General features: G+C 27.6%; 3 protein-coding genes across 5 annotated transcripts in view; 1 reads left to right on the top strand and 2 right to left on the bottom strand.

Moving 5' to 3' along the window:
• The window catches only part of LOC100206443 (DNA primase small subunit), a 57,357-nt gene extending 39,285 nt beyond the window's left edge, over window positions 1-18,072 (top strand). Inside the window, exons 10-13 of the mRNA XM_065799583.1 lie at window positions 2,252-2,321; window positions 12,590-12,666; window positions 15,914-16,021; window positions 17,665-18,072. Of these exons, the coding sequence (XP_065655655.1) occupies window positions 2,252-2,321; window positions 12,590-12,666; window positions 15,914-16,021; window positions 17,665-17,678 (269 nt within the window). The 3' untranslated portion in view covers window positions 17,679-18,072. The remainder of the gene's footprint in view (window positions 1-2,251; window positions 2,322-12,589; window positions 12,667-15,913; window positions 16,022-17,664) is intronic.
• Window positions 18,073-19,854: 1,782 nt separating this feature from the next.
• The window catches only part of LOC101236496 (cilia- and flagella-associated protein 70), a 70,638-nt gene continuing 63,303 nt past the window's right edge, over window positions 19,855-27,189 (bottom strand). Inside the window, exon 31 of one of the 2 annotated variants that reach the window (XM_065799580.1) lies at window positions 19,855-20,275. In XM_065799580.1, coding sequence (XP_065655652.1) covers window positions 20,213-20,275 — 63 coding nt within the window. In that variant the 3' untranslated portion in view covers window positions 19,855-20,212. The remainder of the gene's footprint in view (window positions 20,276-27,189) is intronic. The other variant, XM_065799582.1, reaches the window with a different exon arrangement.
• LOC136081726 (uncharacterized) lies at window positions 21,737-25,234 on the bottom strand. 2 transcript variants are annotated; one of them, XM_065799576.1, is made up of 8 exons: window positions 25,023-25,234; window positions 23,899-24,832; window positions 23,489-23,803; window positions 23,096-23,302; window positions 22,746-22,975; window positions 22,464-22,619; window positions 22,156-22,344; window positions 21,737-22,033 (listed from the first exon to the last, which is right to left on the bottom strand). In XM_065799576.1, the coding sequence occupies exons 3-5, from the start codon at window positions 23,665-23,667 to the stop codon at window positions 22,747-22,749; spliced, it is 615 nt and encodes a 204-aa protein (XP_065655648.1). In that variant the 5' UTR covers window positions 23,668-23,803; window positions 23,899-24,832; window positions 25,023-25,234; the 3' UTR covers window positions 21,737-22,033; window positions 22,156-22,344; window positions 22,464-22,619; window position 22,746. The 2 variants fall into 2 exon arrangements, with proteins under 2 accessions (XP_065655648.1, XP_065655647.1); XM_065799575.1 differs by lacking the exons at window positions 21,737-22,033; window positions 22,156-22,344; window positions 22,464-22,619; window positions 22,746-22,975; window positions 23,096-23,302 and having other exon boundaries at window positions 23,600-23,803; window positions 25,023-25,156.

Genomic DNA, 27,189 nt, shown 5'->3' with positions numbered 1-27,189 from the left:
TCTAAGGCTATAATTTCTGAACCGTTGTACTTGGAAGTCTGAAGTTTCAAATTTAACCTATCTACATAATGCACACAACAATATGTAAAAATCAGGAAAATCGGAGATGGTGACCCACAGGCGATTGGTTGAAATATAATGATTTGACCCACATATATTTTATGATAATAATTTTAAATAAAATCCTTTAAAAAAATAGTTTTAAATAAAGTTTTGCAAATTGAAAATGGAATCTTGAAAATTGAATCTTGCAAGCAAATGTTCTAACTACCTGCTAATGTTAATAGTTTTAAAAAAATCTGGCGCGCCTAAATTTTTATTCGAATTAAAATTTTTTTTGAATATTGAAACAATTTTTAGAAAAAAAGTTATTAAAAAATTCTAAAAAAAAATTGTTTTATAATGTACAACTATAACAATAAGTTGTTACATAAAACAATGTTTTTACTAAAAATCAATTTTTAAATTTAAGTTTATAGAGTTTTTATTGTAGAGTTTTTTTTTTTTTAACAGGTGGTTTTAACTCTGATCCTGCGAGTGTTTAAAATGAAAGCGTTGTTTGTCTTTTTTTAGTTGCCATCATTTTAATGGATTGATGTTTAATGATTCTATTACAATAAATCAATAGAAAAAAATATGTGGCAACGCGCGATTCAAAATTATTTTTAATTCCACCATCTAGAAGGAAAGAGAGAGAGAAGGGTGGGGGTTAAGGGTTGGTGGCAAGGATTTGGTGGATCCAGACCATTTAGTAAAGTAGGAGAACAATTTTTAGGTTTAATGATTTGTCATCACGCTTGCCCACATAATATATATATTAGGCCACAGTCTAAAGACACTTTTTTTTTCTAAACACATAAGCTCACTTCGATAATAATGTGGCCCATAAATATAGTTATAATTCCAAAAAAATTAGGCAATTTGGAGTTATAATAATTTTGGGAAATCACACACATATATATATATATATATATATATATATATATATATATATATATATATATATATATATATATATATATATATATATATATATGTATGTATGTATATTGGGAATTATTTGACAGATCAGTAAGAGAAAGTTTATTACCAGTTTGAATAGCTTGTAGTAACTCGTTTAAAGAAACAAAAACTGAAATAGGAGGCTCAAACTTTATGGAAGAAACCTCAACTAAGTCGGTCCAAACATTAGTTTTGAAAATCAAGGGCTTAGCAGCCTTAGTTTTGATTTGAAGCTTGAAATCTGAATCAATTTTCCTGGATATGTAATTTGCTGGGCTTGATTAAGAGGATGATCACTTACAACTTTATCATCTAGTAGCATAGCATAAAGAAAGTTTTCTTGACAGCAAAAAGCAACAGAATAACAGAAGTTTTCTGTTATCCTGTTTGTTGATTGTTTAATATTATTTTATAAACAAGCCTTTTCTGAAGAATACTTTTTAGGTTTCATTATCTTTTCATTTATTTCAGATATAACATGAGTTGTTGTTTCAGGCTAGTGAATCAAACACCCTACCCTAATTTTACAACCAAACCATCACCAATGCCATAACATGTATTGCTAGGAACTATTGCTTATATAATGCTTATAGAACAATTGCTTATTATAAAAGTAATGAAGACCAGAAAAAGATCATGACATTCTTTTATAAAAAATTGAAATGATTTCCACATTTAGTGGTTCGAAACAAGACAGAGTCCCCATTACTAATGTATGATATTATATAATCTTGTATTACTTTATGTCTTCACATGAGTTTTTGCCTCTTTTTTTTTTCATCTACACCAAATACTTTTAATTGTAAAATTTCTTGACTGTGCATAGTATTAGTAATACTATGCACAGTCAAGAAGTAAATTATAGTAAATTACCCACTCTTGCTTTTTTTACAAATTACCTTATATTCAGTTGTTCCATAGCCAATTAACGCAGTTGTAGCAGCATCACTAACTTCATATCATATTGCTGCCTTACCTTAATTAATTAAATCTATATAGTATTATCCAATAACTTTCAATTGCTCTTTAAATTTGTCACTGTATTCAGCTGTATCTAAAGTTCAATTGCTCTTCAAATTCATCATAAAACATAAATATCAGAAAACATAAATATATTATTAAATTTTTAAATTTTGTTTTGAGAATTTTTTTATTTTTTATTTTTTCCTTGAATTATTTATTTTAATTTGTTTCATTTTTTAACTTCAGTTTTTATAATTATAAGTTTATTAATTGTTATCTTTTGCAGGTAAGGTTTGTGTACCTATTGATCCAAGTACAGCTGAAAATTTTGATCCATCAAAAGTACCTACGATAAGGTTTGTCTTTTTTTTTTTAGATAAAAAATAAAAAAGCACTTAGGTCCAAATTCAATATTCACTATTGTATTTTAACTACTGTCTCAACCTCCAACTCAATTGTCTCCACTCTCCTTGGCAAAATGAAATTGAAAAAAAATAAAATGAAAAAAAACATTAATGTGTCTTAATTCAAATAATTGAAATTAAAACAAGATTTATTAAAATCTTTGATATGATAAGGTTAACTTCTGAAAATTTAATAGTGATATATAAATAGTTAATGCATCTAACCTGAGTTTTAGTTTATGTAAGTTTGTCAAACTCAGTTGGATTTTTTTTTATTAAAAGAGGAAAACTTAACTTTTGGTTTCTAAATTTAAAAAAGAAAACCTACAATTTTTAAAATACATAATTACATCATGTATTTAAATTCAAATAATTTAAGAGAAAATAAATACACTTGAATCTGTTTCTATTTATGATTTTTTTAGATGTTTTAAATGGTCTGCTAAAGAACGGGTTTTTTAGGTTTTAGCTTTAAAGGGGTAAACATATTCTATCTGTTGACCAGCCTCGCACCCCTTCTTCATCTATTAGGCTGGCACAGATATATTTTTGATACATTGTTTCCAGTTTAGGATGTTGAATGCTGGATCTTCTTGACTCAATGCATGGGTTTTGCTTGTGTCTTTGTTTTTTATGACAAGGCAACTCATTCTATTATCTCCTAATGAGGGTACAGCTCTAAAACTCAGTTTTATGGTTCTGAGGCTGGCTGGTAGTCAGGTTTCCCGAACTCTGTGGTAACTTTCAGAGAGGCTGATTCCATCAACAGCTGAAAAATATCAAAGTATTAACAGTGCCATGTTGCGCATGAATGGTGTCCCTGATTGTATTTTTGGTGTGCATTGCTGAGGCCACATTTGGAGCCTTTTGTTATGGCTTAGGGTTTATTAATAGTAATTAATAGGCAATAATGAGTAATTAATAATGATTAATAATTTTTAAAAATATGCAATTGCTTGGGCTATTAAACAGTGTTCTGAGTATTATCTATGCTTTGAGTCAAGTTCTTTAACAAATTTAAAAATGAATAAAGAACCAAAAACTATAAAATACTAAAAATCATCATCATCACCAAGTTTTCTAAACCTATCATTCACTAATATTCGTGGTCTTCGAAGTAACTTTTCTTCTGTTGAGTCTTATCTCTTGCAAAGTTCACCAGACCTACTTGCTCTTTGTGAGACTAATTTGAGTTCGGCTGTCTCATCTTGCGATCCTAGTGTTGATGGTTATCTTCCTTTAATTCATAAAGACTCCAATAGTCACATGCTTGGCCTGGGCATTTACATTCGTAAGAATTCACCCATTTGTTGTAAAACTAGGTTTGAATCATCAGACTATTTTTTCATATGTTTTTGTTTAACACCACTTTACTCTATTGCCTTTCTCTTTATTCTATATTGCTCTCCTTCATCTCAAGACTGCACTCTTTTTGATATTATTTCTGATCATGTTGATCAAGCCCACTCTCTTTATCCATCAGCCTATATTGTTGTTGTTGGTGATTTTAATGCTCATAACTCTGAATGGCTTGTCTCTAGTGTCAGTGGTTCTGCAGGCATTAAAGCCCACAACTTTTACCTTCCTCAATCCCTAACTCAAGTAGTCAACTTTCCAACTCTTTCCAACGCTTTCCAGACAACCTGAATCATTTACCTTCTCTACTCGACTTATGTCTTGTTTCTGATCCTAGTCAGTGCTCAGTTTCTCCACATTCACCCTTAGGTGCTTCTGATCACAGTTTGATTTCTCTTAAACTAATATCTCATTCTTCTTCATCACCTGAATCCCCCTATTATCGAGCCTCTTACAACTACCTTAAAGCTGACTGGGATTCTTTCCGTGATTTTCTTTGTGATGGCCCTTAGGTCGAAATCTTTCATCTTTCTGTTGACAAATTTGCTTCTTACATAACTTTGTGGATTCAGGCTGGCACAGAATCTTTTGTTCCCTCTCGACGATTCCAGGTCAAGCCTCACTCTCCTCCATAGTTTTCCTCGCATTGTGCTGCTGCGATTGCCAATTGAAACCATTACTTCCATATCTATCAGCAAAACAATTCTTTTACTGCTAGAAACCATTTAGAAAAATTTATTACTGCTAGAAACCATTGTAAAAAGGTTTTGTCTAATGCCAAAGCCCATTATTCTCAGGTCATGAAATCTCGTCATGAAATCTCGTATTTCATCTAAAAAATTAGACTCTTGTGACTTATCTTCTGTATCGTGGCTTCTGTATCTAAAGTGATTTCCTGCCTAGACTCTTCTACAGCTTGTGGCCTAGACAACATATCTGTTATTGTCTTGCTGAAATGTTCTCCGGTACTGTCTTCTATACTCACAAAACTATTCAACAAGTGCTTAAAACAAGAGTCTTGTTTTCCAGCTGCTGGAAAGCGGTATCTGTTATCCCTATCTTCAAAAATTCTGGAGAGCGATCTGATTCATCTAACTACCGTCCCATTAGTCTTCCTCCTATGATAAGCAAGATTTTTGAATCTTTAATTAACAAACACTTAATCTTTCATTTTGAATCTAATAACTTACTTTCTGATCATCAATATGGATTTTGATCTTCTCATTCTACAGCTGATTTGCTAACAGTAATAACCGATAGGTTTTATTGTGCATTAGATAAAGGTGGAGAGGTTAAGCATGCCAAACTTTATCAAAAGCTTTTGAAATGTCAAGAGCCATCGCTCTTGACATTTCAAAAGCTTTTGATAAAGTTTAACATGCTGGTCTTCTCCATAAGCTTTCTTCTTACGGTGTATCTGGTAACATCTTTAAGATTAATTGAATCCTTCCTTTCCAATTGTAGTATAAAAGTTGTCCTCGATAGACAGCACTTTTCTTTTTATTCTGTATCTTCAGGGGTTCCTCAAGGTTCAATCCTTGGCCCTATGTTTTTTTTAATTTACATAAAAGATCTTCCTGATATTCTCACATCTAAGATGGCATTGTTTGCTGATGATACAATCATTAATTCTTGTTGTGATAAGAAACAAACACTCTCTAATTGCCTGGAGGGGGCATTTGAGCTTGAAAAGGATCTCACTTCTGCTACAGCATGGGGCTCACAGTGGCTGATGAACTTCAATACAGATAAAACTCAATTTTTTTCAGCCAATCGTTATTGCAATAAGTTAGATCTTACTCTACTTATGAACGGTGATGTACTCGATGAGTCATCTACTCTTTATCTTCTAGGATTAACTCTTACTTCTGATCTTTCTTGGAAATCATATATCAAAGTTGCAAAGTTAGCATCTGCTAAGGTTGCATCTCTTTATCAAGCTCGACACTTTCTTACTTTGGATTCTATTCTCTATCTCTATAAATCTCAAATCCGGCCTTGTATGGAATACTGTTGCCTTATCTGGGGCGGATCTTATTACATTGTCGTAATGTTGCTTCTCTTTCTCTTTTCTACAAATACTGTAATTGGCGTGTTACTCGTCATTCAATTAATTCTCATCCTTTTTCTGTGACTATTCCTAAGTGCTCCAAAAAATTTTATTTATCTAGTTTTTTTCCTTGAACATCAGTTCGTTGGAATTCGCTTCCTTCATCTTGCTTTCCTGATTCATATAATTTGTAATCCTTTAATTCGTCTGTCAATCGTTATCTTGCTCTACAATCTTCATCTTTTCTCTTCCAGTATCTTCTAACTTTAGTTAGTGGTTGCTTGCAGCCTTAATGGGAGCGAAGATGTTTAAAAAAAAAAAAGACTTTTTTTTTTGATCCCAGCTTTGTATGATTTAATTTTTATCTTCTTTTGTTGAAATCTTAAATAAATTATTAAGATAAGTTCTTCATTAGATTTTTGTGTTGTTTTTTTGTTTCTTTTTTGTCGTAGTTTTGTTTCCAGGTAACAAGATAACTTGTATTTTGCGTCAAAATTTATAACATATTTAGTTGAATAAATTTTTTTCTCAATTTGTCGTCCTGAAATATACTTTTAAAAGCTAGTATATTTCTGTATTTAACTGAGATTTTTTTTTAATGTGATTATTCACTTTTTTTTTTTTAAATCATTTTATTTAATTTCTCACAAGTTTTTGCTGCAAATGTAATAAATGAATGAGCGATTTATAGGTAAATTTAAAATTTTCTATAGAAGGGTTCTTAAAGATATATACGTTCAGTGAAATCTTTTTTTATGTAACACAAGTATTTTTGCAGCAGAGCGTTTCCTAAAACAATTGTCTTCTTAGTATTAAGTATCTAGTTTAAATAGTAAAATAATTTGCGCACTAGAGTTAATTAAGTTATAAATAACTAATTTTTACAGTTTTTCAAATGAGCAGAGATAAAAAAAATATTTTATATCTCTGTTTATTAAAATCAGAGATATAAAATTATTATTTAAAATTTTTGTATGTAACTAAGAACATTTTTTTCTACCAACTGTACTTTTTTTTTTCAATTTGTTTTTTTTTTCGTAGCTTTTTCCCCCTGATGCATCGCGGTGCGAAGCCATTGCAATGAATTATTTTAAAACAATTCATTCATTGCAATAATTAAAATTTGAAATAATCAGTTGCACGTTTACTAATTTTTTTTTTCCTTTCTTTTATTAAGTTGTAATAGAAACATCAAATGTCTGTCTTAATGAAGGCAAATAAAAAGAGACAAACAATTTTGCATTCATAAAACTATTTCTTTTAGTATTAAGTATTCGGTTTAAATTTTATTTATATCGTATAAAATTTGTTTTGATATTAAGAAAAAAATTCAACATTCGATTAACCCTTAAAGGACAGGAGAAAAAAAGTTACGTTAAGCACGGCTAGGGTATTAAACTACCCCAACTAAAATATAGGTTTTTATACAAAATATGTTGAACTTTTTTAATTAAAATGCGTGCTTTCAACAAAAATATAATTTTCTCAATGTTTTTTAAATAAAAGTGACATTTGATACAATTTATTCAAATAAAAGCAAAATATATCTTCTAAATAAGGCAACTATTGCAAACAATTTTGCTATGAGCCTTGCAAACAGAATGGCTACATAAAACACATTGCAGATGGGTTTTTCTGTCATGACATGAGGACACATACAGCATCTTTTTATGTGCTGCTCTTGAATTGGTTGACCTTGATTTAATAGGTTATTTTGTACAATTACTAAATTTTTCCAAATTTACTAAGACTATGATAGCTGCCATGACCATCCATAATTAATGCTATATACACATTTCCATGCTGACTAATTTTTTTTTAAAATAAAGATTATTATTTGCAACTATTTGTAGAAGTTTGTCATTTGCATCATATTTTTTAAGAAGAATTTTAATTTATAATAATTTAATAATATAAAAATTAATATAATAATATAAAAATTTGTAATAATTTTTTTTTTAAATTCTCTTCTATGAAAAGCCCCTTTTTATAATTTGTGTGAATTGACAAGAATGAAATCAAAGCATTGCTTCAATATCCAAAATATTACAAAACATTGGTTACTCTTTGGGCGACTCGAGTAGCACCTGACAACCTGATCTAATGCATCAACACCACCTTTATATTTGTTGTAATCTAGAATAATACATGGTTTTTCATTATGTAACATATCACAGTAATGACATTGTTTTCCATAATAATGTCATTACTGTGATGGAAGGTTAATAATAATATTACTGCTTTGTTTTTCTTAGGTACATAAGAAACTTTAGTAGAGTCATTTTGAAAACCAAAAATGCTAGAGTAAACTGGTCAATGTAAGGCTGACTATAACTTTTTTGGTATTTCTCCTTTATTTTTTTTAATGGTGCAAATGTATGTCATTTTACGACCTTGCAATGCATGTACAAGATGAATGTTTGTAAAAAAATTATCAGCTGTTATGTGTCTACTACATCTAAACTTTTCTAAAACTGTCTAAACTTTTGCACAAAGATTCAATCATGCCTTTCGGACAAATCTCTGAATTCACTTGAGTTTCTTAAATTTTACTATAATAAAAAAAAATGCTAGAAATCAGACTATTTGTTGCAAATTCCATGAAAAACGGAAAACAGCTGTTAGCAGCTGTTTTTCGTTTTACATTTTAAATCTCAATATTTTAATGCTAATCTGAACATTGTTGGAAATGGTCAGTATACCTTATATACTTAACAAGTATATAAGGTATACTGTATACCTTTATTTAACAAGTTATAAGTAATTAATTTAATTAAGTTAATTAAACCTCTTCACATAATGATTGTGGTTTTTGCTTGAATAGCTTTCGTTGGTTTCGTTTGTTTTGTTGAAAAGAAAATAAGTCATCCAAATAATTTTCTTAAATTAAGTTTTTACAGATAAACATTCTTTTACTTTTTTTCTTTATTTTACTTTATATTTTTACTGTATCACTTCTATACTGTATCATTTCTATTATGTATCACTTCTATACAGTAGCACTTCTATACTGTATCACTTCTATACTGTATCACTTCTATACTGTGATTTACGGTGGTTAGTTGTGTATTTGTATATATTATACATGATTTTTTTTCTGAAATTTTTCATATACTTCAGAAGATGTTCAGCTAGCCTGAGCGGAAATTCTAAGGTGCTTAAATTTCCGCTATGGCTAGCTCAATATCTTCTGAATGATGCCCAATATGCTGCATCTGAGTTAGTGTAAATGTCTTCTATCCACCCTGTTTATCAAGGCAAGTCTTCTAGTATGATCTTTTCAGCATAAAAATTAGTTTATTATTTTACCCTTTGAATTGTGTAGATAGGCTAATTTTTATTTGCATTTTTTTTTTAACAATTATGGTCTTTATACCTAACAAAATTAGTCAACATGGAAAAGATGTGTATATAGTACTATTTATGGATGGTCATGGAAGCCATCTTGCATATATTCTTGAAGCAGAGGCAAAATCTAACAATCTAAGCGGTTTTATTTTAAAATTAACAATACTTATCTAATTTAGTTTTGTTTTTGCAATTTAGATTGCACTCATTTGCCTTCCCCCAAATAGCAGTATTGCTTTACAACCTTTAGATGTCAGTTTCTTTAAATCAATGAAGCAAATTTGGAGACATTTTGCACCATTTCTTTTGAGAATCTCGCCATACGTTGGTTGACAAGGCTATTTTTCCAAATTTACTGAGACTGATAGCTGCCATGATCATCCATAATTAATGCTATATACACATCATTTTCGTGCTGACTAATTTTTTTAGAAATAAAGACCTTTATTTAAAAAAAACACAAATAAAATTTATTGCTTTTATGGATTGCTTTTTCTGAAAATAGCATTTCTCAGGTCTAATTTGTGCTTAGTGGACTGGCTATAAATCAAAAAATTTATTTAAACAAATTTACTAAAAAGAGACTTTCGTCAATAAATAACATTTAGGTAGTGTATATGTAATCTGGCTAATTTAATATAAAGAAGGCGGATAACCCTGCAAACTTGCTAGAATGTTGTCCTATTGAAAATTTTCGGAGTATTTTGAAAGATTTTGTCTACAAGAATAATAAAAAATAAAAAATCTTATAAAGTTACATTCTAGGATCAAGTGCCTTAATAAAATAAATATTGAGCTCATGATCTATATTTATCTTATTTGGTCATGTTAAAAATATCTAATTTAATTGGTCATGTTAAAAATATCTAATTTAATTGGTCATGTTAAAAATATCTAATTTAATTGGTCATGTTAAAAATATCTAATTTAATTGGTCATGTTAAAAATATCTAATTTAATTGGTCATGTTAAAAATATCTAATTTAATTGGTCATGTTAAAAATATCTAATTTAATTGGTCATGTTAAAAATATCTAATTTAATTGGTCATGTTAAAAATATCTAATTTAATTGGTCATGCTAAAAATATCTAATTTAATTGGTCATGTTAAAAATATCTAATTTAATTGGTCATGTTAAAAATATCTAATTTAATTGGTCATGTTAAAAATATCTAATTTAATTGGTCATGTTAAAAATATCTTAAAGAAGGGAGTTTTAAAAATATTTCAAAGAAGCAAAAACTTTCAATTGTTCAGCCTTTTTTTCGGAAAAAAAAAGATAATAGTATTTCATAATAATAAAATACTATGCTATCCTTTTCTGAAAATACAAAAATAAAAGATTGTTTTGTTTATTTTTAAATACCAAAACATATTTTTTTCAAAATGAGAAGTGAACAACTGGTGTTGATCACACTGTGCGATCTACATATTTACTGACATAGTTACTGTCATTTATATTTGAGCACTTAATATTTCTTTATTAATATTTTTTATATTTCTGTAATTTTTAATAATAGTTCCTGAATTTCTATTTTTATTTTGTTTTATATTAATTATGCATTTAATTTTATTTTTTTATATTCAGTTTTAGTTTCTATATGTATTTTTTTATATATGGTATTTTTATATGTATTTTTGGTTCATTTTTATAAGTAAATCATAGCCACCAAAAAATTGAATCAACTTTGAAAGCTTCAAAATAACTTGAGAGCTTCAAATAGAGCTTCAAAAAAAAAAAAAAAAAATTGATTCAACTTTGAGAGCTTCAAATTAACAAAAAATGATATAAAAAAGGAAACTTTTTAAATATTAACAAATCTTAGTACAACCTAGTACTTAGTACTTTTTCACAAAAAAAGTAAATAAACGTTTTTCTATAAGATTGTTATTTAAAATGATGTTAAAAGAACAAACCAATCGTGAAAGAGTTTTGTGCATTTACACTTTGAAACTACTGGATTATCATCTAGAACAACTTTTAAACTAGCGAAAGTCAGTCAGTCAACTGTTTCTAGGGTTCTCAAACTTTATAAGGAATCTTTATTAATCAATCGTAAGTTAGAATTCGAAAGAAAAAAGGGGGCTGAGAAAAAAAGTAAAAAGTTGGCCTTGAAAATTCGTCGTGCAAAAGTAAAATTTTAGCAAGCTGTCATTGTGCTAAAGGAATAATGAATTTGTACCAAAAAAATGGCGTTGAATTTATACCTAAAGATCACAACCTATGAAATTGTCCACAAATAAAATTTTTTTAGCTATTTGTAAGTTCAAGTTAAATAAGACACAAGGTAAAGTAAATACAGAGTCTGAGCTGCTTAAGAAGTGGCAAATACTTTTTGATAAAGTTCCCCATAGCACTGTGCAAAACTTGATAAGGGACATTAAAAATGAAAGTTTGTCTTGCTCAAGGAAAGGAGGTCGAATAATCTAAAATATAGATTAATGAGTACTCTTTATGTAAAAATAACTTTGATATATATGTATGTGTGTATATATATATATATATATATATATATATATATATATATATATATATATATATATATATATATATATATATATATATATATATATATATATAGTTCTATAGATTGTTGCGTTTGGGAGTACGGAAGGAAAAAAATGATTCTTATGCCAACAAATACGTCACTTTTAATTACTTTTGACTTTTGTCCAACATTTGCGTGTTGTCAGAAAGTTAAAACCATTAATTTAATTACAAATTAATCGTTTTTTAAAAAAACAGCAAAAACGCAAATTTAATTGACCAGAATGTTTTTAAAACATTCTCAATGTTTTTAATAATGTAAACAGTGTTTTTATTTTTATTATTTTTAATAAAATGTTTTTATTTTTTTTACTGTAAGTCATGCACGGAGTGTTGCTACATTGATTATCTTATAGCCTGACTCTCAACAAAGTGCTGCTACATCGACTGACAAATAGCCTAACTCGCAATGGAGTGCTGCTACATTGACTGAGAAATAGCCTGACTCGCAACAGAGTGTTGCTATATCGACTATCTTATAGCCTGACTCGCAAGGGAGAGCTGCTACATCAACTGAGGGTTTGGTTGGGGCATGCAGTCTATCAAGTAACAAAAAAAAAATTGTTTTATCAAGTAACAATTGTCTATCAAGTAACAAACAAAAAACAGTATTGCATTTTAATTTTTACATTGTGTCAACAAAACTTTCTGACAACCAGTTAGGAGTTATATATATACACAACCCTCGGAATTAGGAAAAATGAGGTCGGCAATAATTTGCCGACCTCAAACACTTTTAGGTCAGCAGTTAGGTCGACATTGCCGAATGCCTACCCTAATTCCAAGGGTTGTATATATATATATTTGTTAATTAGATGCTCTTAAAGTTAAGTCAATTTTTATGTAGCTATTTTCACTTTTTATTTGTTAAATTTTCATGTGTGTATATATACATTATAATTGTGTGCCTTTTTAGCCAACTTTTTGAAGAACTTGATGAAATTAAAAAAGTTGAGGCAACTCAGGGAGAAAGTCAAACTCAGGGAGATAGAGGTATTTTTGTTTTCATATCTTTCTAGCAAATCTTTTGTTTATTACTTTTATGTTCAGAGATAAACGCTGTGGTTAAGTTGTGTTTTTTTGTGTTGTTTTTTAACAACCAATTTTATACTATTTTCTAAACTTGTTGTCTTGAATTTTTTTTATTATGTAAATTTTTAAAATAAATATTTTTATATGGCAGCAAAGCAAAAATATTTTATTTTCTTGTTTCTTATGTTAAAAATTTCAATTTTATTTTTGATATAAAATTCCATTCATATTCTTTAGCAAGCCTTCAGATTTCGGAAAAATGAGGTTGGCAATTTATTGCTGACCTTAAACTGCTAGAGGTAGGCATCAGGTCAGCAAAAAAAGTTTGACACAAAGGTTTAACCATAAAGCATAGAAACGAGATCAACAATTTTTTGCTGAATTCATACACTTTTAAGTCGGCAGTTAGGTCGTCGGCATTGCCAAATGCTGACCCTAATTCCAAGGGCTGTTTAGCTTATATGATAAAATCTAAAAATGTTTATTTAGTCAAAGTTTTAATTGAATTATTTAATGTTCAACTAATTGAAGATTCTTATTACTTTAATTAGTTAATTTTATATTTTATAGGGGTACAATATATTTAGCTACTATCTCTTACATTTAAACTACTGTGCTCTTATTGAATTATTTTAAAATGATCGTACAAAAGTTGTATAAAATGTTTAAATTTAAAAAGTATAATTAATAATTTATGTTAGATTAGCACATTATAGATCGTTAGAATACCACATTTGTAGATTTTTATCATTCACCTGGTTAAAAAACTTCATTATGCATTTATTAATTTATCCATAACCAGTCCAGCTCATATTGTAAGTCTTAAAGTATACTATTATGTCAAAGATAAAGTTTTCAATATGTTTTAAAAAGTTTTTTGAGTTTTTAAAGTTTTGATTTAATAAAAAAAAATAAAGTTTTTATTAAATGCAAGTTTAAAAACGTTAAATAAAATCTATTTTATAGTAGTATAACCATAATAAGATAATAGTTTTAAACGATTTAACATCCACCATTGCAAGTTTATTTTGCAAAGTTTTTATTTTTTTTCTAATACAGCAATTTTTCTAAGCATGGCGCACATACATATTATAATATATATAAATATATATATTTTACATACATAAAATATATATATTAAATATATATACATAAATATATATATATATATATATATATATATATATATATATATATATATATATATATATATATATACATATATATATATATATATATATATATATATATATATATATATATATATATATATATATATATATATATACATATATATATACAACCCCTGATAAAATTATTAGCCCACCTTATCAATTTTGTTAATTTTTGACAACTCAATGTTTTTGGTGCCATTTAAATCTGATTGCAATATTGTTACTTGTTGATTTATATTTTTTTGTTTATAACTTAACACTTTCAAGCTTTTAGAAGTATAAAATTATATTTAGGGTGGCAACAATTTCAGGGGGATAAGTGGCACCTATTTAATTCATAAAATTCGTTTTTGTTATCCATACTGATTTCATGTTTTCTTTAAGTGTCGTGATGTTTTTTTTAACCATTGTTATTTAATTACATAAGATTTGTATTATAATATACTTTGGAACAATTTTTAAGCAGTTATTTCTATATTTTATTATATATTTTTCTATAAAAACCAATTTTTGTTTCTTAAAATAGTTCCAGTAAAAATAAATTGTTAAAAAGCTCTAAATTACAAAATGGGAAAAGAAGAAATTAGTTCTGAAAAAAAAGTAATTATTCAATATCTTTTGACCAGCATTCCTCAATAAGTGAAATATCAAGAAAATGTGATATATCAAGACGCACTGTAAAACGATTCAAGACAAATTGAAAAATGGCCTCCCGTTATGTGTTCGGAGACAAGGCAAATGCGGTCGAAAAAAGAAAATAACACCCAAGAATAAGAGAATGTTTGTAAAAATAGTAAAAGAAAATAGATTTGCAACATGTTCTGCAATAACCAGCAAGTTAAATGAGGTGGGAATAAATGTAGCGACAATCACTGTTTGATGAAGTTTGCATGGATTGGATATTAGAAGTAGAAGGCCAGCACAAAGGCCAGAATTAACCAAAGCACAGAGAGAAAAAACGCCTGAATTGGGCAAAGAAGTATCATAGTTTCACTTTTGATGACTGGAAATTGGTAAGTCATTATAATAGATTGATTATAAGTTTTTTTCTTAATGTTTCAGTCTTTATATTCTGTGATAATTTTTATTCTGTTTTCTTCAGGTATGCTTCAACGATGAGTCTACCATAGAAATTATGACTCAAAAGGCTCAATATGTCAAAAGGGCTGTCAATGAAAAATTCCATGAAGATTATATAATCCAAACAATTAAACATCCTTCTTAAGTCATGTTTTGGTCAGTTATCAGCGGGAAAGGCCTTGGTCGACTGTTCATTGTAGATGGAATATTAAAACAGGATAAATACAAAAAAGTTATTGAAACTTGTTTTTTACCTCAATTAAAGAAGTGGTTTTCAAATAAGCAAAAAAAAAATATTTATGCAAGATGGAGCCACACAAAAACCCATTAACAAATTATTAGCTTCTCAAAAATTTCCACTACTGGATTGGCCAGGGAACTCCCCGGATTTAAGCCCTATATAAAATGTATGGGAGTTATTAAAGAGAGATATTTCCACCGAAAAATTCACAAATAGGACCCAATTGATTGAAAAATTTATTTGCACCGGAACCATAATGCACATTTGAAAGAAATGACTTTAAATTGTCTCTATAGTATGCCAAATCGCCTTTGTGCAGTGATTAAAAATAAGGGAGGATCAACAAAACATTGAGAATTACTCTTAAAAAATATATTCTTATCAAAATTTTGTGTATTTTATGTTAGAAAATAATTATATTTTATATAAATAAAAAATTTGTTTTTGTATTTTTGAAGAAAAAATCAAATTTTACTACTAGAATGATTACAAAAATAGCAACGTGGGGTAATAATTTGATCAGGGACTATATATATATATATATATATATATATATATATATATATATATATATATATATATATATATATATATATATATATATATATATATATATATATATATATATATATATATATATATATATGTCATAAACCACAGTTTATTTATCACATCAATTATTGTAATAATTTTATGTAATTTATTATTTCAGATTACAGTAAAACTAGCCTGAATGAAGGAATCAAGATATTTGAGAGATTTGTCAATGGTTTATACATGGAAAATAAAGAAAATAAATCAATATACAATAACAAAAAAGGTTTATACTTTATTTATACAATTATTCTGTTAACAAAAATTAGACATTTATCATAAACAGCCAAGGCATAATATCTAGTTGAGTAAAAATGGATTTTTACCTATGATATATCGACCTTAAAGTGTTTTTATCCTATTCAATTGTTATGTTTTACGGTACTACATTGAAAAAAATATGTTTTGTGTCTAGTATGTGTTTTTGTAATACTTCTGTTTGCATACAAATTAATAAATAAACATCAATAAAAATTTTGCCATCATTAATCAGTCAATTGTGTTATGTATTAGTCAAATTCATTTAAGCGGTCTGGTCTTAAAATTAATGCCATGTAGTTAAAAAGATAAAAAAGGTAACTTTGTTTTTAAAAAATTGGCCGATCACTTACTATTGTAACTGCTACTATTATTTTCTGATTCATAAGGGCTGAGAACGTAGAAACTTTTAATAAAAAGCAATGTGTAAAACGGTAAGTTGCTATTGGCAGTCTTCTAGTGGAATTTTAGAGAAATTGCCTAACAAATTATTAAAATATTTGATACCCAAAACTAACAGATAAACTGAAAGCTAAAGGAAACATATAATGGTTTTCAATGCAGCCTCAATCCACCTAAAACTCCTAAAGTTACAGCCAAATAATCATAGAAGATCTTTAGATCTTCAAGTTAATAAAGATATTTTTTTACAGATATTGTTACCATAAAAGAAAAAACAAGAAAAAGCGTCCCGAATGCTAACACCGGTGAAAATTACATACGTTAAATCTAAAAAATTTAATGATGATGATTTTGGACCAGCTGAATTACTTTTTGATGGATTTAATCCTGATTAAGGTCATTGCAGTTGTCGAATCGGTACTAAAGGGGCGTGTTACATAATTACATTTTTATTGCTTTTTCAATACCAATGATACAAAAGAAAAATGTGGGCTCAATTTTTTACAGAGCAGTTACAACAGTGTCACCGTTGATTACAGAAAAGACCTATTCCAAAGGTGCCTTTAAATGAAATTAAACCAAATTCTGCAAAAAATATCAAAAAAAGAGATGATCACATATATATCACCACCATATCCACATCAAAATAGAAAAAGCGTTTATGATGGCTGAAAAGACATTAATGTTAGGTAGCAAATTGCTAATTGTATTGTAACCTTAGTAACTGTGTTGCTCTCTGGTGTAAATTTCATAAATATAGATCAAAACACAAAAGGGTGACAGAAATTATAAAATAATAGCCAGTTGATTGTCATATTGAGTTGGCATTTTAATGAATCTTATTTTTGTATTATATTGGGATATTATCAAAAATAAGACATCTACACCAGGCCTCTAGGTCATTTTGTTTATAAAAATTCTCTTTGAGGTTTTATAAATCCAATTTTACAATTTAGGCATATTACAGTTCTTTAACCTCGTTAAGTTTAAACGTTATGACTATATAACGTTAACTAACCGTCCCGCTACCAAATAAAGGTTTGGCGATGTTATCTCATTATTTGATTTCAATTTTGCATTTTTGGAGTTTAGAAAACATTTTTGTCCATCTTTACAATTGATTTCTCTAGGTCAGCTAAAAATCATTTTTTACAGCTAATGCATAATAAAAAAGATAAAATCTCAAAATAAATTTTTATTTGTTTTTAGATATTGATTGGTAAAAAACTGGACACTGGTTGATAAAAGACTGAGCACTGCTTGGAAAAAGACCAGACGCTGATAAAGACAAAGGTGTATGATAAAAGACTCTAAGAGCAAAAGATGTGCAATTTTTAAGTTTAGCATGTTTATATTATTAGTTATGACTTGGCGAAACGTTTTTACCCTTTGCTAGTCTGGTTGTTACGATTGGTTTAAATATTTATTTGTTAATGTTTTATAAAGGATTTACATCCTTTATAAAGCAAAAAAGTATAAACAATAAGAGTTTTGCACTCTTTATTGTATGAAAATCTCTAGCAGAAATTTTATATATTTAGATATCTCAGATGACCCCGTTTAACCTAATAATATGCGCAATACTTTTAATTCAGAAAATATATATATAAAAATTTAGAGCATTTTTCTTATATTTATATGGATAAACATTTTTTTATTTCGTAAGTTAGAGTGTTCGATACCAATGGTTCCACACGTGTATTTTGTGCGGGTTTTCATAATGTCATTTTTTTATTTAAATACGAGATTATAGAAGAGATTAATGAACTTTTTTTAGAAAAAATAAGGGGGTTTTAAACTTAAAAAAATACTGTCAACCTTATGAAAAATCTATCAACCGTCTAATAACTTGTTTGAAATAGATAACATATTTGATTTATAAAATTAAAATAATCTAATTAAAAATTTTTTGTTTCAAAGCGAGTCTGCAGAGCAAGACTTCATTCAGAAATTAAATGATAGAATTGTTTCTGTTATGTCAATAGAAACAAAAAATGTCTTTCTTCAGACAAACACGCGAAATAATGTCTTTTCTTTGTGGAGTTCATTGATTCAACTAATCAAACACTTTATTAATCATGGAATCAGTTTTCAACAATGATTCTCATACGATTGGAATTTGTGGATAATGCAAGACAAACCTTATATTGTTGATGAGAATTTATGTTCAAACTGAATCTAGAATCAACAAAGTTTATAATCCGTTGAATCAATGAACTATTCCTCTCCAACGAAAGACATTTTTTGTCTGAATTTTGACATTTTTTGTGCCAATCTTTTGCAATTGGCCTCTAAATTAAAAAATCTTGGTTTGAGGCAAGCGCCACCTGATTTGTATATTGGAATAAAAATAAGAGACATTTTATTTTTCGTTGTTTTTTAATCTTAAATTCAATCATAATTTTAATTAGATTTTAAATTTCATCAAATTATTTTTTATGCGCTCAAAAGATTCGGCCATATAAAGCTTAAACCCTCCCCCTCCCTCATTTTTTCTAATTTTGGTTACTATCTTTTTTTTAAAATGAAAATTAAAAAATTTGATTTGAAAGTATTTAAAACTCAAAGACTTTTATGATTCTGTTGAGGTCATTAATATTACATTATATAAACTTAGCTTTTATAATATTATATAAACCTGACTTTTTAATATAAAAGGTACACGTTCGAGGAAAATTATTTTGATGTTTCAAGTATGACAATTTTAGAGGTAAAAACTTCGTACTTGAGAATGTTCATGCTTATGGCAAATTAGAATGTTTTGCAAAAAAATGCGGCGTTTGAGCCATGAAACAAATACTCCTTAAAAATCTGCCTCACTTGTCCAAATGTGAGAGCGACTAGTTAATTGTATTTTTTTAAATTAAAATTATATGGACCAATAATGATTTAAGATATCAGAATGGTTTTTTTGTAATTTTAATTGGCTAATTTTGTGTAATTTTTATTGTCACCGTTTGGACGGCGAATTTGGAATTTGGAAGCTGGCATACTTTTAAACGCAACCGTGAACAATACGTTGTCTGGAATTCGACAACATCAAATTAACACATCTTTTTTGTTTAATTATTAAAGTGCTCTAAGAAGACCTATCGGTCTTATTACAGAGTACCGCGGATAAGCATTTGACCTGGAGTTCATGCCTTTTTTCTTACGAATGACGCTTATTGCCTTAGAGCCGGCTTCGAAACATGAAGCTCTGAAATCTAACCCAGAACTCTAACCACTGCTAATATATGTTAAGATATATATTTCATGTATTCTATCATAAATAGAACACAAGAAGTATATATCCTAACATTTAAACAAAAAATACAAAACAAGTATTTTGAATTTTAATGACAAATTTAAGGAAAACAAAATAAAAAGTTTAACAAGAAAAAACTACAAATATTTAAATTTTTTTTAAAATTTTAAAAAAATTTTAAATATTTTATATTATAGCAAGTTTATTTTTATCATTTTTGATATCAACTTTTTTTTTTTTTTTCAAATTACAGGCGTTCTTGGTTTATTAAGATATCCAGTTTTTGGTCTTTTGACTTCGGCATATCCAGAGTAATCTTCAGGGTAAAAATCGCCCTTTTTATTAATTTCTTTATTATATTGCAACTCATGTTTTTGATACTCTTCTTCGTTTTGTTTCCAGTTGCAATTTAAAGAACGATTTGAATATCCTTCTTTGCTGTTTTCATCAACACAATTGTAACAAGGTGGTTTAACGCTTTGATTGTTTAATCTTTCCATCTCCTGCGTCTTATTTTTTTCCCTCAAAATTAGACGTTTCGATTAATAATTTTTCTTTAGTTCCATTTTGTACCTAAATTTTAATTACATTTATAATTATTACTTATTTTACTTAAGATAAATATATTCAAAAAAAAGTGTAGTGAATATATAAAAAGAATATATTCGAAAAAAGTGTAGTGAATATATAAAAAGAATATATTCGAAAAAAGTGTAGTGAATATATAAAAAGAATATATTCGAAAAAAGTGTAGTGAATATATAAAAAAAAATATATTCGAAAAAAGTGAAGTGAATATATAAAAAAAAGTAATAAATATAAAATATTCACTCGTGCAATATCGTGCAATAACTCCCAGATCTTTTTAACTTTATACAAGTTTTGAGTTAAACTAAAAATCAAACACACATTTAAGATATTTTACGTAATAATAAATGAAATATGTTAAATGCAAGACAATTCAGACAAGAAACTCAAAATGTCATTCTTCAGATTGGCAACTAGTATTGTGTAGAAACAGTTCTAGCGCTAACTAACAAAATTAATATGTTGCAATATAATATAATTATATTTAAATTATATATAGAAACTAACCTTTTTTTACAACAATGTCATTAGGTTGGTAAACTATTTGAGATCACAATAGTAATGGTTACACTAATGTAAAACTAGTGCTGTATATAAATACAAGACAATTTAAATATCACCTTCTAATTTGTTTTGTGGTTTGCCACGGCAGTTTCGTAATGGAACTTTATTCTGGGCATGCGCATTGACAAATATTTATTTGGTTAATTATTCAATAAAGATGCGGAACGCAAAAAAACACATAAAAATCACTTTTTTTTAACAACTAAATTTTAAATACTTATTGATAAAAATAGTTTATTAAATTTTTCTATTTTATTAAATATTAGGTTATACTAGTTTTCTATAAAAAAAAAATATATATATAAAACATTTATCCCTATTTTATAGGATCTAGAACTTTTCAGTTTTTTTAGTTTAAATTTTTTAGGGAAGTCAGTAATTATTGATAAATAAGTACTTAAATGAATTTTTTGAGAAAAGCTGAAATGTTTAAGAGAAGGAGTTAAGGTATTTGGAGATTCTGACAAATTTTGAAGAACCGATTATTTTTTTTTATATACTTTTTTCGTAAAATAAAAATATACGTTTTCCCCCTAAAACTTCCGAAAGTAACTATAGAAACTTTCTAAGATGTCCGCGAAAACTTAAGGAATAACAATCTAATAAATATAAAATGAAATATTCTTTGTTGTCTAGTATACAAAATATTAACTATTTATTATACTAAATATTTATTATATTCGGAAATATATATATATATATATATATATATATATATATATATATATATATATATATATATATATATATATATATATATATATATATATATATATATACACACACATATTTTTAACAATAAACATTAAAATTAAGTCGTTATGCAATTACTATCGTATATACAATTATCTATGAAACATCACAAGGCTTTTCTTTTATAAGTTTTTCTTTCTTGAGTAGTTGGACGAATTTCCAAAGCTTCTGGGGAGTTTTTGATGTAATGATTGGACAGAATACATTGTAGTCTTTGTTTTCCTTTCATATGGCAGAAGGTGCTGTTCATACTGTTGAATTCAGCATGCATGCTTTTTAAGCCTTGCTCTCCATAAATATCAAGACCTAAACCCCAATTTCTAATGAAATCAACACAATGGTTTTCTAATAAATGCATTTTTGGCGTAATGGACTCATTGGGCCATGTTTTACGAAAGTAACTCATTAATTCTCCAATGGCTCCTTCTGATTCCAAAAAAAAAGTTAAATTAAACAACGTGAAAAACTAAGTAAGAATAATTATGCAAGCAAGAGGAAATTTAATACAAGTAACTTAAAACAAACAGTTTATAAATATGTATTTTTACCTAATTCTAATAATGGATTATTATTAATTATTTCACTTGAATTCATAAAGTTGTAGCATGTACCGTATTTGGAGAATTTACAAATTTCTCACTTAAGATCTTTGCCTCGTTATGTACATCTGTATCAATAAATCCAAGATCTGTTACTATCTTAGGTATCGAATTGCAAAGATGTAGGACACTGTTTAACTAATAGATGAAAAATAAATTTTGTAATTTACAGAATTAGTACTTCTATACGTTATATATTTACAAAAATATTTATACAATTTATATTTACAAGTATGTAAAAATATGTATGGAAAAACCTTTAACATTTTATGAACATGATTCCCGATAAAGCATTTTCCGTAGTAAGCTTGTCTTTGAACATTAAGACCACATAGAACTTCATCAAGGTTTTTCACAAGTGGTCCATGCGATTTTTCAAATGTTTTAGTTTTTAACTCTTCTAATTCAATAAGCTATATAAAAAACAGCACTACATAAACACACACACAGAAGCATTTGCTATTACATTGATAAATGTTTCATTCACATAAAACTATAGAATATTTTATTTTATTATTTCAAATATTAACTTATTATACCTTAGCATTTTTCTTCTCCATAAAATGAATTACTCTGGGCTGAAAAATTAAGGTTAGGTTTGTATTCTTTTGCTTCAAAAATACTAAATACATTTGTGTTTCTTCTGGCATTAGGCTTATCAACATTCACAATTTGATAACACATCTTAAAGGATCCACCACCATAATCACCACCAATTTTAATGTGAATTTCGTCATTTTTTATATTGGAATGCTGTAGCAAATTTTTCCTATTTAATTTGTAATTGAATTTAAAATAATTTTAGAAAATAAATAAACTTTTAATAAAAAGCATATACAATGACAACATTTTTATACAGACACACATTTATGTAAAATACTATCTTTACTTTTTTAGAAGATTGAGTTTGTTTATTATATGTGATGGAAGATCTTTAATGTATCCCCAAGGAGTATTTTTAACTTCAAATGAATCACTGGAGTCTTTTAAAAGAAAGTTAAACGGAGCATTACAAACTACCCAATCCTTTCCAGACCAGGATTTAGCTACTTTTCGTTTGTTTGATGCACATTTTATATCTTTGGTTTTAAGCCATCTATAATAAAATTTTAAACATTTTGTTTTTTTATTTATTCACACTTTCATTTTAGTTTGATTTGGTCAAATTCAAAGTTTGTATATATAAAAATAATATATATATATATATATATATATATATATATATATATATATATATATATATATATATATATATATATATATATATATGAAGTTAATTTACCTTGCAAGTATCTTCATGTTTGAATATGTAATTCCCATATGAGCTTTCATACTTATCATTTCTTCAGCACTTATAACTGATAAAGGTATGTCTGACATCTTCAATATTTTAACTTGATCTTTTACTTCAAATGAATTTAAAATAGCAGAGGTTTGCTGAATTTTTGTTGTGCTGGGCATACCAGAGGTCACATTTAAAGAGTTTAAAACAGCTTGATGTCTTTTTTTAATTGTCCTTTTACTAACATCTTAGCCCTCTTTGTATGCCATCAAGGCATACAAAGAGGAAAAGATACATGGAAGTAAAGTACAAAGGCTAGAAAGAAAAGTGAAATCAAATTATATTTTATTAATTACAACAAAACATAATACAGTTTATTTTATTTTGCTATATATTAAAAATACGCCTACCCTAGGTCCTCCGGAAGGAAATGCAATAAAGTTTGATTCAGAGATAACTAGCTTTTGCTTTATTACATGTAATGCAGCATCTTCAACAATCCGTGGTATAGCATCATTGTCTTTTAATAAAAATACATCAGCTAGAGTTGTATCAAGTCCAACATTATTTTTTTTGCTAATCGGAGTCAGTAATAATTGATCACCAATACAAATTTCTTTGTGCAATTTTTTAAGCTCATTGTCTTTAACCGCAAATTTTAATTTACATTGCTTATTGCAACCTAAAATAATGCGCTCTATCAACTGTGTTACATTAACAGAATTTACAATTGTAAATAATGGAATGTGTTGATTACAAATAAAGCATTTTGTTTCTGTTTCCAGCTTTCCTTCAATCTCCTTAAATATACACACTGAGCAAAAAGAATGATGACACTCTTTTAGTATTAGTGGCTTATACATAATGTTGTTGCACAAATTGCATATACATAAGTCTAAATGGGGATTTGATACAGGATTAATATCAATTGCATTTAAACGCAAAGTTTGTTCTGGTATACTAGCAATTAAGCTATTAATGATTGGCCTGGTCCATCTTTTCTGATTTCTTTCTATTATACATGGCCGACCAGGTTTACATTTTTTAACTTTCCTACCAGAATCTTTAGAGAAACAGGAACATTTGTCTGCACATGGTAATGGCCATTCAACTACTTTAACACTGGTGCTAGAACCTTTTTCAATGTTCCTCATAATGATATAGCACTTCCTACACATTATTTGTGGATGAACATTTTTATTATCAATGTTGATGTTTATATAAAATGAATTTTCGATTCTTTCAGAATATTTACACACATCAACTGAGTCTTTCCTTATATATTCTCCACATATTCTGCAAATGAGACTTAACTTGGTTAAATGGTCCATGTTTATAAAATATCTAAATATAACATTGTGTAAGATAAATTAAAAATTAGCCCCAAAAAAAAAATAATCGGTCTCTACAATTAAGTTTAAAGGAAGTACAATAAACTGATGAAAATAAAAATATTTACTTTCAGATACAGAAAATTCGTTTTATTATAACATAGATGCTTAAAAAATATGAAATTTTAAGAACAATTTTTTACCGTTTAATTTAAAAGTTTTCCTTGAAAATCCTATTTGCAACAAAAAAATTTATAAAACAAGGTTTTATCAGTTAACTCTGAATTAAATCGCTACGGTTAAGAAAAATTTTGAAATATCAAACATAAGTAAAATCAAGTTGGAGTAGCTGAGCTTCAGAAAGAAATAATTGAAATAACCTAAAATTTTCTCTAGTTTTACAAGTGTTGACTGCGCATGCTCAGAATAAAGTTCCAATAAGTATCAATTTGAAACTGCCGTGTTGCGTGTGGGAAAAATTTTATTTTTAGAAAAGCGTATAACACTAATTAGCACTAAAGTCATTATAGCATATTAATAGTATATTATAAAAATGAAATTTTGTCTGGAGCAACACTTTTTTTTTCTTAAATATAGTTTATAAATTAATTTAAGGAAAACAGTGACCATATTATGCTAAATCAACCAAAAATAATCTGTCAATCTTTGATGATATTCTTTTTCGAACACCAGCGTCTCCAAACTCATTATTTCCACTAATTTTTAAAATCTTATCAACTCCAAAATTTCTTTCAATTTTGTTAGAGCTAGTCAAGAGTGAAATCAGAATACACTCACAATGGCTGTACCAAACCCCAGTTTGTATATATGGTGTGATAATATTCACTACATTGACTGAGAGTGTCGTAAGAATTAAAAAAAAAAAAAATTTAAGAACTGGTCCGTCCTACAGCAGATGTTTGGTAGAAATTTCAAAATAAAGTTTAAAACACATTTTGACACAAAACTCACCTAATATCTTCGAGATCTCTAGCTCATTGTATTAAAGGTTATAATTTCTTGTCCACAAAAACATCAAACCCATACATATAGAATACCTATAGAAACCTATACCAGCGAGAATGAGCATTATTTAGATAAACATTTTATGCCTTTCTCATCAAGTTTTGGGAGTTCCTCTCCATTTGGCAGGGGTGTAAAATTGTAATTTATTGTCATATCATTTACATACTTGAGATATCATTTACATACTTGAGAGAAAAAAGATAGCTGAAGCACTCTATGAGGTGCTTCAAATGACAATGCTATTGAGTCATGCGTAGTAATAGGTGGAGATTTAACTAATACCAACCCCATTCATGCCCATTTTGGGAAAATGTTAGAACGTAAATGCTAGACGATTTGCATGAAATATACAAATGAACTTAAGCTAAGACATTTAATTATATCACTTGATGATTTATAGTGTATGTATCATCGTTGTTGTGTTCGTCCATCAGATCTTTTTTAGATTGCAGTAAAAAATATTTTAAAACAAAGAATTTAATTCATTCATTATAAATTAGCTAACCTAAAATTTATCAAACTCATTTTTCTTTTCTTTTTCTTTCATAACTAGTATTAATTTTATCGTTTATTGTAAAAAAGTTACAATAACCGATAAAATGTAAAATAAAAAACCGATAAAAACCCTTTTTTTACAATAACCGATAAAATGCACACCTAAAAGTGTCAATTCTAATAACAAAACATTTTCAAATTAAAAAACACAAAAAAGAAACTTAAGTTAAAGTTTAATTTTATATAAGAATATGTGTACGCCGTATTATTTTATTCAAAATGATTTTTGCAATGTACCCTAATGTTTAATGTTTTAAACAGCTGATTAAGGCGTTGTCCATAAAATACGTCTCGCAAATCTCGACCATTTTTGATCCCGTCCTCATCGTTGCAATATCGTAACACTTTCGTAACAAGTTCCGTATGAGTCGTCACAAAACCACTGACCTCCTCCCCTCCCCTAAAAGCGTGATGTAATTTATGGGCGACCCCTAATTCCTTTTTGAAAGATCTGAAAGCATTCTTGGAAAAAAGATGTGTTAAGCGATTATTTGTTTTTATTAGTAAATTTCCATCATAAAATACCAAAGTTTCAAATTAACGACCCATAGGCTATAGTCTCAGCAAAATATTCTTACATTGCGTTTCTTTAAAAAAAGGGTACAAATGGAACATTTTCCATATTCGCTATCTAAAAATAAAACTCTTATGAGTTTTATGAAGGTTTCTCTTTCTTTATTCCAAGAGTCTTCAACTTAGGCTATAGATACTGCCATTCAATTCTAAATGTAGCATTTTTTTACTTCTGTTATAATATTTATTATTACATATTATTTTATTTGCATAAAT

The sequence above is a fragment of the Hydra vulgaris genome, chromosome 06 (assembly GCF_038396675.1).
Source record: "Hydra vulgaris chromosome 06, alternate assembly HydraT2T_AEP".
NCBI lineage: Eukaryota > Metazoa > Cnidaria > Hydrozoa > Anthoathecata > Hydridae > Hydra > Hydra vulgaris.
This window is presented reverse-complemented; position numbering and strand designations above follow the sequence as displayed.